The sequence below is a fragment of the Megalops cyprinoides genome, chromosome 5 (genome assembly GCF_013368585.1).
Source record: "Megalops cyprinoides isolate fMegCyp1 chromosome 5, fMegCyp1.pri, whole genome shotgun sequence".
In the NCBI taxonomy this organism is placed as follows: domain Eukaryota; kingdom Metazoa; phylum Chordata; class Actinopteri; order Elopiformes; family Megalopidae; genus Megalops; species Megalops cyprinoides.
The window spans coordinates 35790921-35802500 of record NC_050587.1 but is presented as its reverse complement, the minus strand read 5'-3'; the positions used below and the strand labels follow the sequence as shown (position 1 = coordinate 35802500).

Genomic DNA, 11580 nt, shown 5'->3' with positions numbered 1-11580 from the left:
TATTTGTTAAATCCCTGTAAGTATATGCTAGAGTACATTAATTTCTTGTGTGTGGTGATCTGTGCAGTGTGTTTACCCTGTGTGATGATTCAGGAGGTGATGACTCACCCGGGATTTTCCACCAATCACTGTTTTGCTGACTATTCTCCAGCCCCACAGCTGGCCGCCCTCTCCCTGGACAGCAGCCTGTTGCAGGCCCCAAAGCCCCAGCCTCCCCTACCCCCCGCATCCGCCTCCCAGCCCACCCCCTCCAGCCAGACCCCCACGCCAGCCGGGGCCCCCGACGGACCCGCCGCGCCTCCTGGCTCGGGGAACACCCCGACCCCCGCCGGGGCGACACCCAGCCAGCCGGGAGGGGGCGAGACCGCACAGGGGGGAGGCACGGAGCATAAGAACCCTTCGAACACGACGCCGCTCCCCGTCCCGCCAGCGGAGGGCACAGAGAGGTAAGGCCGTCGCCCGATGGTCACTTCTGCACATGCGCGCTTATTAATTCAATCTACACTTCAACGTTGAGATGGCCGAAACAGGGGACTCCGTGAAACATTAACCTATCCGAGGTTATTGCATCATTGTCTGACTTGAACCAGTGGAGTGGTATTACCAGTAATTTGTAGTGGAAGATAAGGCATCATTGCTTGTGTGAAATATATTATTGTCATATAGCAGATGATGTTATCCAGAGTGACTAACACAGGTTACAATTTTTACATGGTATCCATTTATACAGCTGGATATTTACTGGGGCAATTGTGGGTTAAGTATCTTGCCCAAGGGTACAGCAGCAGTGTCCCAGCAGGGAGTTGAACCAGCAACCTTTCAGTAATGAGCTCTGCTCCTTACCACTATGGAGCACTGCTGCCCCATGAATGGACTAAAATAAACAGGCATTTAGTTGACATTTATTGAGGTTTTTGGTGCAGTGGCTAGAGCAACTGCCTGGGACCTGGGAGTGATGATCCTGTTATACTCATGTGGTTATTGCCACAACCAAGCGAGTTTACTTTAATCTACAATCATCCTCCACTCACTTTAGATGGCAGATGGTCAATGTAAATTATTTTTGCAAATTATTCATCCCGCTGAAATAAATTAACATAAATAAGTTAAAGTAAAAAATCCAATCTGACCCTAATGCGCAGTGCTGCGCAGCGTTGAGGTGCATTGTGGGTGTTAATGAGGTCCCCCTCCACAGCTCCACCGACCGGGAGCGCATCGGCATCCCCACGGGGGCGGAATCGGCAGACAGCCACGCCCACCCGCCGGCCATTGTGCTGTACGTGGTGGACCCGTTCCTGAGCGTGGGTGGAGACCGGGACGATGAGGAGGCGGAGCCTGGCAGCGTGTGGCTGTTGGGTCTGCTGCGCTGCTACACGGAGATGCTCCGCGCCATTCCCGAATCCCTGCAGCCGGCGCTCGTCCTTCAGGTAACCCCACGTCACCCCTCCTTACCCTGGCTTACCCCGCCTGACCCCGCCTTACCCCACCTGACCCCGCCTTACCCTGGCTTACCCCACCTGACCCTGCCTTACCCCACCTGACCCCGCCGTACCCCACCTTACCCCACCTTACCCCACTTTACCGAACCTTACCCCACCTTACCTCACCTCTCCAATCCTGATCCACCATGACAGTCCCCTCTCTCATTGGCTCACCACCCAGGGTGCTCTGATAGAGAGCCTCCTGATGCTTCTTCAGTGTAAAATGTTTCTGTGATGCCAAAAAGTAGTTTCGTTTAAACATTTTTTTTTCATTCTTCATTTCATTCTTTATAAATGTTTTTGACATAATTTTAGAATTTTTTAGGACTTCTCCTGTGGCCAAGAATAAAAGTAAAAGTTATTCAGTCCTTTCATACAGTGTCGGTCAGTCTCATAACTAAGGAATAACCACGTTAATAGATCTAGACAGGGGTAGAGGAAATTAAAAGTTTGGGAACTACTTTTGAGAGGGAGACAGAGAGAGACACTTACAATGTACTCCTATGTTGTTCATACAACTATAATCCTGACCCAATTAGGGATTACAGGTATAATCTAAGAGTCTTGATTCTTAGAATCTAAGGAAGCTTGAATCTAAGAAGGGGTCAAAGTAAATCTTTCGGTATCCTACTACTGCTTTTATATGGTGTGATACGGCAAGCTTTCGTGTGGAGTGAGGTTTGGGGGTGCTGGATTTGTGAGTGGGGGTTGCGGGTTCGAAACCTGGAAAAGACCTCATATTGCCTGCTTTATGTATTGATGGTCAGTGGAGGTTAGTAACGTGCAGCGGTAAGGTGTTTATTGGCGGCTTGCCTGCGGTTGGCGGATGTGACCCAGCGCCAGCACCCACTGACCTGAGGGCTCTGTGTTTGGCCCAGGTGGTGCCCTGCCAGTACCTGCTGCAGCCAGCCATCGGAGAGAACCCCATTTACCTGCAGCACCTGCGCTCGCTGGCCTTCTCCGCCTACTCCCAGTGCAGGCGGCTGCTGCCCGCGCAGACACACGTCAAGTCTCTGACAGGATTCGGCCCTGCCGCCACTGTCGAGTCCGTCCTGAAGGACCCCGAGGTGGGTCCTGGCCTGACGCTGCTGCCCCTCATCGCTGTCTCTCTGTCTCTTGCTCGTTTTCCTTTTCCCTTTGTATTCATCCATCCCTCTCCCTCTCCCTTTTCTGCTTCTTGCTTTCTCCATCCATCTCTTCTTGCCATTCTCCATCTCTCTCTTTCCCCCCTCTCTCCCTCTCTCTCTCCCTCTCTCATTCTTTTTCCTCTCCCTTTCTGAAAATTCACAATCTCTGATCTGCTTACACTTTGCCTGGTGTTAATTTCAGATGTTGTGGAAGAAGGCTGAAAGCTTAGTGTGAGGATTGCCTGACTCACCCTCCCTCTCCTCCTCCTCCTCCTCCCCCCCCTCTCTCTCCCCCTCTTCCCCCACCAGCGCCCCACTCCGCTCCAGCTCTACTCCCCGCCCTTTGTTCTGGGCCCCACACGCAACAAGCAGCTGGATCCGGGCGAGCCGTGGGGCGAGGTGGCCGCCCGCTACGGCGTGCTTTTCGTGGGCTACTGCCTGTCCCACGACCAGCGCTGGATCCTGGTGTCCTGCACTGACCAGCAGGGAGAGCTGCTGGAGACCTGTGTCATCAATGTCGACGTTCCCAACAGGTAGAGCTCCGAGGGGAAGTAGGCCGTCTGTGTGTTAGGCAAGCGAAGGATAGCTTCTTACAGATAAGGGCTTGGCAGCAGAACAGCTCTAGGTCTGAAGGAGGCAGGAAGTCAGCATTAAACTTACACCTGGAATCACGAGATCTCTGAACAAAGTATCAGCTGATGAGGAGATGACGATAGGATGGTCAATAGAAGCTATTTAGGTCCTCAAGGGCTGTGAGAGTTTGATAATCCTTTAAGACCACACACTGCAAATGCTGATCAAATTTAAGAATGCTTAAGTCAGGGAGACTACAGCTAGCGGCCACACACTCTAAATATTTCCTTTTCTTCTCCTACCTTACACTTCTTTCTTCTTTCCTCTTCACTATACTCCTGTCTCCCTCCTTCTCTCCCTCTCTTTCTACTCACCTCCCTCTCTGCTGACTTTCAGAGCCCGAAGGCCGAAGGTCTCTCCAAGGAAGATGGGCCTTCAGAAGGTGTGGGAGTGGTGCATCGGGATTATCCAGATGACCTCACTTCCTTGGAGGATTGTGATTGGCCGGCTGGGACGCCTAGGTCACGGGGAACTGAAGGGTACAGCTCTGCCTTGTCTTGCGCTTCCTGTTTTTGTTCAGTCCTGTGCGTTTGATGTTTCCTCATAATCCTGTGCGCCCACACTCCAGATGGCAGTGATGTAGGTCCCATTGCCGCTGTGAAAGGCAGCCGACTCCATTCTCTAACTGTAAGCCGTCTGATCCAGCATCTCCCATCCAAAATGGTGTGGCTGGCATTACACTATACCTCCTTGTACTTTCCATCTCTCTCATTTTCAGCCTACAGCCCCGCCCCCTCTCTTCTCTCTTTTTCTCCCCCACCTCCCATCACCCGTATATTCAGTTGAAAAGCTTTGAATGAAGATGGTGCCTGTGATGTCAGTGTACTTAGCATAAGTGTGGCAGATGGGCTCTGACTCACTGTCGCCCCCTGCCTGCAGACTGGAGCGTCCTACTGGGGGAGCACTCGCTGCACTCCATCAGCCGCCAGCTGCGTGAGGCCTGCCGGATCTGCGGCATCTCTGCCGCTGACTCACCCTCCATCCTCAGCGCCTGCCTGGTTGCCATGGAGCCACAGGGCTCCTTCGTGGTTATGCCAGGTAGGTCCGTGGCCCCCTAAGGTGCAAAACTCAGCGCACAGCACCAATAATATCACACTGTGACCACACTCTCAGAACCCACTGATATCACACTGTGACCACACTCACAGAACCCACTGAGATCACACTGTGATAACTCTCAGAACCCACTGATATCACACTGTGACCACACTCACAGAACCCACTGAGATCACACTGTGATAACTCTAAGAACCCACTGATACCACACTGTTGCCACATTTATACTAATATAAATACAGAGTAGAACCCAGTGATATCACTGGGTAACCATTCTTTGTGCTTTCCCTGTGTGTGGTTGCGTGTGTGTGTGTGTGCGTGCACAGACGCGGTGACCATGGGCTCCGTCTTCGGCCGCAGTACGGCTCTGAACCTGCAGACCACCCAGCTCAACACCCCGCAGGATGCCTCCTGCACCCACATCTTGGTCTTCCCCATCTCCGCCACCACCCAGGTGGCCCCTGGCACTTACCCCACTGAGGACAACCCCGGTACAGGCCCCCCTCCCCCTCACACCCTCTACCCCACACTCCCCCCCACACTCCCTCGCTTACTGATCCATTTCAGCCACATGTTCTTAGGGAAGGCTATTTGTGTTACACACGTGAATTATATCAAACCAGCACACTTAGTCATCCAATTATAGGGGAAAAGGACAATATATTTGAATATGCAGGGAAAAATATTCTCGATCTGTGTAAAATAGGGGCTGTCGTACCAGGTTGTGAAAAATATAAAATGGTTTTCAAACGTATGTATGTTCAGACAAAATGTATGATTGAATGAGCATTCTATACCAAGGTTTCTTTGTTTTTCAGGTTTCTATGTTGCTGAAATGGTGTGCTTTTATATGTAGGGAATTTTGTGAGTCATAGGAAATTCTCAGTCCCTCCTGCAAGCAAGATTTTCAGTACATGATTCCACCAGCAGAGGGTGCAATTGGATCAGTGTGTGCTCTGTGTGTAAAGGTTAATCTGCATTAGCATGTCCGTGTTATGACTGTGTGTGTCACTCTGATGTGTCCCTCTCTTCACCCAGACGACATGTTTGACCTGCCCTTCCCGGACGAGCTGGAGAACGACATCGGGCACGACATGATGCTGATCACGGGGAACTTACACTCCTCCCCAAACACATCCCCCGTTCCCTCCCCTGGGTCCCCCTCTGGCATGGGTGCCGGGTCCCACTTCCCTCACAACCGGGTGAGTGTGTTTGTGTGGAGTTGCACAGTCCCTAAGGAGGTTCTGTGTGAGATTCTGTCTTGCTCTTGTTCTTATGAAACCAGCCAATCACTCCTTCTTCACGCCTTTTAATGTTGCTGCCCTGCTTCTAAATCACACTGTTGCTGTATGCATTATTGCAATAATGTATATAGTGTAATGTAATACAATGCACTGTCATAATGTAATTCTGCAACACTGAGGCCACGTAACTAATGTTACATGTTAGGTGGATGTGTCTAGACCAAAGTGTTTGTAGTCTGCTTCATGGCGCACTAACACCTTGCTAATTTTCAGACTCTAAAGGCTTGATCACATGCTCAAATTTGAGTGAATTTTAGGCCAAACACACTAAAGTCAGTTAAAAAATATATAAATCTACAAACCAAGGCAAGACCAGATGTTTGTTATTTTCTCTGTTCCAAGTTGAGTAGATGATTTGTCTGCCTAGCAGCTGTGCTTCTCTGTTTTTGAATTTAACATTTTATTCAGTTGTACAGCTGGAATACAGCAGTGTTTGGCTACATTCAAAAGAGGCTTGTTCTCAGGGGGATGATGGGAAATGTAGTCTGCAAAATAAGCCAACGGAATGTGTTTTATGGGTTCTGGACTTCTCTTCCCATCAGCCCCTGTGTGGAAGGATTGGTGGAGTGTTGCCAGTTGAACACAAACTTAAAGCAGCTTGTTGCTGTGGGGCCCAACAGTAGGAGCTCTCATATGTAGATGGCATAGTTCATTTGTGTTGCAGAAGTTCTAATCCAGTAAGTATGTATACTTATATATAGTATATCACGTATCAGCCATTTTACAGCTGCGTATTTACTGATGAAATTTTGGGTTGAGTGCCTAGCTCAAGGGTACAACTGCTACCACACCCCTGGGCCTCTGTTCAAGTGTTATGGCCACAGGAATGACACTTTTTCTGTTTGTGTGTGCGTGTTTCTGTGTGTGTGTGTGCATTTGTGCGTCTGTGTGCCTGTATGTGTGTGCATGCATGTGTGTATGTGTGCGCGCATGTGTGTGTACATGTCTGTGTGTATGTGCGTGTGTGTGTGTGTGTGTGTGTGTGTGTTTGTTTGTTTGTTTGTTTGTGTTTTTAGAGTCAGGGAGAGAGGCTGCTGTCCCGCGAGGCTCCGGAGGAGCTGAAGCAGCAGCCGCTAGCCCTGGGTTACTACGTCTCCACTGCCCAGGCCGAGGACCTGCCCCACTGGTTCTGGGCTTCCTGTCCGCAGGCGCAGAACCAGTGCCCGCTCTTCCTGAAGGTGTGAGGCCCGCTTCTGTGTGCCAGTCCACACAGGCACGACTGGCACCAGCGTCTGGCCCGGTGCTCAGTTAGGATTTCAGCACAAAAATGTTCCGCCCAAGACAGTTACAGTAATAACAGTCATTATTGTTATTATTGTTACCATAGTGTCATTAATCATGCTATTGAAGTCAGTTGTAGCTTTAGTAATAAACACATTCTGGTATGAGTGGTTTTCTCTGTGTCAACACATATATTGCATTACATTCTTTATTTGCTTACCAGACACCCTTAGGGCCATATAAAATAATTTGTTATGCATTTGTACAACTGGCTATTCAGTGAAACAGTTTAGGACAGGCACCTTGCTCAAGAGTACGGCCTCACCTGGGAGTCACACCTTTTGGTGTCAGGCTTCCTTTGCCACACTGCTGCCCTGCTGTGTATCCTTATGAGCTGGATGCCCCCTTGGAACACTCATTAAGTTGTATGTGAATTTGACCAGGTTTAAAAAAAAAAACCCAAGACTTTGAATATGCGGGCCCACTTAATTAGGCTCATTAAGATATTTTCTCTCTGGCTCCCCTCAGGCCTCCCTCCACCACCACATATCCATCGCCCAGAACGACGAGCTCCTTTCCAGCTCCCAGAGGTGCCCCCACCCCCTGGACTCCAAGACCACGTCCGACGTGCTCAGGTGAGCTGCCCCCCCTGCGGACGTCCCGTCGGCTCAGAACTTTGTTGGTTCATTCTTAGCCAGCAGGTTATCTGAGCTCTCCACAAGTTTGTGATCCTAGATTAGCAGAGCAGAAAGCACCCGAAGAAACGTTCTGAACACCAGCAACAAGCAGCTAACAATATAAAGCCCCTCCAGTTGGCAAATATTCAGACATAACACTCTATTTTCCATTAGAAGTTGGAGGTAGTTGGAGACATTGCACTTAGGAACTCCATACTCACAGAACTCACTGATATCACACTGTCACTACACTCTACACTACATTATCATACTGTTGCCATGTTGATACTCATATTCATACAAAACAGCACCCAGCGATATCACACATCCACTGCCTTCATATTCGCTCTTTGTAAGTTTAGTAAATAAGAGTAACCATTATGTGTGCTCTGTGTGTGTTTGTATATGCGTGTGTGTGTGTGTGTGTGTGTGTGTGTGTGTGTGTACTGGGAGGGGTGCAGTAGCTGTGGAAGAGCACCACTGCCGCAGTCTGACCCGCCCTCTCCTGCCTCCCTGTCTCAGGTTTGTGTTGGAGCAGTACAACGCCCTCTCCTGGCTGACCTGCAGTCCTGCGACGCAGGACCGGCGGTCCTGCCTGCCTGTGCACCTGGTCGTCCTCACGCAGATGTACAACGCCATCCTCAACATGCTGTAGACTTCTGGAGGGGGCCGGCAGAGGAGCCGACCCCAGTCCCTCATGCAATCGGGGTGGACCCAGGAGGCGGGGTAGGGGGCGGGGCACGCCCAGCTTCCTGTATGTCTCACGCAGTGCTCTGTTGACCTGAGACCCCACCATCTGAGCCATAGGAAGATCGAGGTGCTTCCTGTACCTCGCGCATCACTTCCTTTGCCTCTGCTGTGAGAAGACACTAGTCCGACAGTGTGTGGACAGTGCTGTTGGATTGAGGAGAGTGCTTGATGTTCTGGAAACAGAAGCAGGATATTTGAGAGTGTTTTTAATCACGCTCTGATGCCAGTTTGCCCTTGCACAAAAACAGTGGGTGTCAGCTGTACTTAGGAAGAATATGGATTTTTTTTATCAATCATGAAATCATAAAGTTCAATTTATACATTTAAACCATCTCTTCCACAACCTTTATATAGCTTTGGCCCTTTAAGGACATCAAGGGTCATTAGAAACTAAATGTATAGAAAGCATTTGGTAGGATATGCCAAGCGCAGACAAATTAGCAGCATTGGTAATTGGCTAGCACAGCCAATTAAAACATTGTATATGGGGCTCGTGTTCAAGTACTGAATGTTGAGCTGTTAAACTTGGTTAATGTAAACTGAAATTAAACTCAGTGATAAACAAAGACACTATACTGACACTAACTACACTGATGTTTTTTGGAGAGTCGAAATTATCTGTGATTGCGAAAACTCCATAACATTATAAATGTGTATTATTGGTCACCATTGTCCATATAGCTGGTCAAAGCTGACCTCCTTTCTTTTTGTGAAGGGCAAACTTGCTGACAAAGTCTAAAGTCTAAAGTCTCCTCCTGTTGCCTCAGCCACTCACCTGGTCCACCCCATACCTCATGTCCATGTCCAATCACACAACTGCCAACTCTGAGGCGCCACAACAACAGACACTCAAGTTTACCTACAGAACACCAGCATCGAGGACCAAAGCCGAGAGTCGGATCAGAACCTCCATCCAACCCCCCCCACCCCCAAAAAAAACCCCGTCTGTCCAATAGCGCACAATCAGCGGTTCTTCCATGACTGACTGCATGGAGACGCACTGCATGGAGACGCACTGTTTCCTTCCATCCGTGACATCACGGTTTGGTTGAACTGAACAGAGTTTTATGTGACGCTGTTTGCTAAGAGGCTGCCAATGGAATCATGTACCAACGGAATCACGTACCAACGGAATCGCGTACCAACGGAATCATGTACCAACGGAATCGCGTACCAACGGAATCATGTACCAACGGAATCACGTACCAACGGAATCGCGTACCAACGGAATCATGTACCAACGGAATCACGTACCAACGGAATCATGTACCAACGGAATCACGTACCAACGGAATCATGTACCAACGGAATCACGTACCAACGGAATCGCGTACCAACGGAATCATGTACCAATGGAATCACGTACCAACTGAATCACGTACCAACGGAATCGCATACCAACGGAATCCTGTACCAACGGAATCATGTACCAACGTCCGCTCACAAGCAGAGGGGCCAATTTCCCCTGTGGGCGATCGAGAGAACAAAGGCACTTTTCCCTTTCTTTCTGAAGTGAATTTCATTGTTGTAGATACAAAATGTGATGGCAAAATATTTGAGAAATTAATTTAAAAATATGGACTTGTGCATAGTGTAAAACTGACATTTTTTCAAAGAATTGCGACTATTTTTATGAATTAAAATAAAAATGGAAATAAAAAAAGATTCAAGGCCTTTTCCAAAATTAATTATGCCTTTGGATTAGAAATGGAACTGTTCGTTTTACAGGAGAATAAAAATTGCTGATGCCATATTTATATATATATGTGTATATAATATAACATGTTATATAAAAACATATATACCTCCTTGAATCAGCTGCAAAGGGGGCAAAATTCATACTAAAATGATTCTTTAAAAAGGCAAAACAAATTATGATAGATAATGCATTTTACTTTTGTCCTGTACTTTTTTATTGATATTGATATGAAATGTCTTTTAGCCTTTTTTATTTAATGATTTAATTTGTCAGGAGTTAATGCAAAAAAGTTATAAAACATATTCCATTCACTGCAAAATACACTTGAAATTGGCAATGAATTTACATTAAATTACATTAAAAAGGCATTGTAAATTTAACTAATATCCAGTATTTTAGTGGCTATTTAAAAATTTTTGAAGCCATCCATCCAACTTCCTGTTTCTGTCTCCTTCCTGGAAATAGCCATGCTATTTGTGTAATTCTTTGCATGTTTGTATATATTTACACATTTCAGGTGCATTTTTGGGAGCTCTGAAAGCAGTACATTACATGGCTGGTTTGATTTATTTTGTTCTATGGGATTCCTAAGAGACATTTTTTGCAGTGGGATTTTTTTTAGATATTACTTTCATTCAGATATAGAGGTTTAGGGGCTGGTGTTTGGGTTTGGGGGAGGGGGGTGGGGTGGGTGGGAGAGCAGTAGGTGTCGCTGAAAAAACTACACTAAAGAAAAGAAGAAGGCGAGTTTGCAGATTTGGTACACCTGCTATCATTTTGAATATCAGTCAGATCTCTCTTGTTGGAAGCGATCTGCATCTTTTACACTCTTTTTTTTTAGTAAATTATTAAATTATGGAAAAAAGAACGAGCTTGGTCTCTGTCTGTTTGTCTGCTGTTCCTTGATGAAATAACACCCCAAGAAACTGTGAATGTGTGTTGATGTTTGCATATACATAATTACTTTATGATGTTATTTTCATTTTGTGTAAAGTAGGCTTGAAATGCCATACACCTATGAAACACCATGACAAATGAATCAAGATAATGCTATCGCTATCGGCTAATGATAATCGGATAGCTTCTGTCGTATTGGGTGGCAGTGTGATGTAGTGGTAAAGAGCAGGGCTTGTAACCAAAAGGTTGCTTGTTTTATTCCCTCCTGAGGGCACTGCTGCTGTACCCTTGGGCAAGGTACTTAAACCATAATTGCCTCAGTAAATATCCAGCTGTATAAATGGATAACATGCATAGTTTGTAACCTATGTAAGTAGCTCTGGATAAAAGCATCTGCTAAAACGACAATAATGTATTTCACACAAGCAATGATGCCTTAACTTCCACTACAAATTATTGACAATACAGCTCCGCTGGTTCAAGTCAGAGTATCTGCTGAATGACAACAGTGCTGAATGGCAAGAGTGAAAGTACCCCTTTCCACCAAAACGGCTGTGAAAGTCCAATGTATGACAGTAAACCTATCCAGGGCCTGCCCCCAGAATTCTGTTTCTTACCTTCTGTATTGACTTATAGAATTGAAAACACATTCTGAGAACTTAAGCCAGCTGCTTGATGCCCCCCCCCCCCCATTCTTAATTTTGCCACCCCTGCTCTTCAGACATTAGACAGCTT

At 47.3% G+C, this 11580-nt stretch overlaps 1 protein-coding gene across 3 annotated transcripts in view; it reads left to right on the top strand.

Moving 5' to 3' along the window:
• Positions 1 to 9038, top strand: part of LOC118777544 (mediator of RNA polymerase II transcription subunit 13-like) — a 73426-nt gene extending 64388 nt beyond the window's left edge. For all 3 annotated transcript variants that reach the window (XM_036528583.1, XM_036528584.1, XM_036528582.1), the window contains exons 21-31: positions 152 to 446; positions 1196 to 1427; positions 2360 to 2548; positions 2918 to 3141; positions 3578 to 3720; positions 4121 to 4279; positions 4624 to 4788; positions 5336 to 5499; positions 6618 to 6779; positions 7351 to 7457; positions 8022 to 9038. In XM_036528583.1, coding sequence (XP_036384476.1) covers positions 152 to 446; positions 1196 to 1427; positions 2360 to 2548; positions 2918 to 3141; positions 3578 to 3720; positions 4121 to 4279; positions 4624 to 4788; positions 5336 to 5499; positions 6618 to 6779; positions 7351 to 7457; positions 8022 to 8154 — 1973 coding nt within the window. In that variant the 3' untranslated portion in view covers positions 8155 to 9038. The remainder of the gene's footprint in view (positions 1 to 151; positions 447 to 1195; positions 1428 to 2359; positions 2549 to 2917; positions 3142 to 3577; positions 3721 to 4120; positions 4280 to 4623; positions 4789 to 5335; positions 5500 to 6617; positions 6780 to 7350; positions 7458 to 8021) is intronic.
• Positions 9039 to 11580: the final 2542 nt, after the last annotated feature.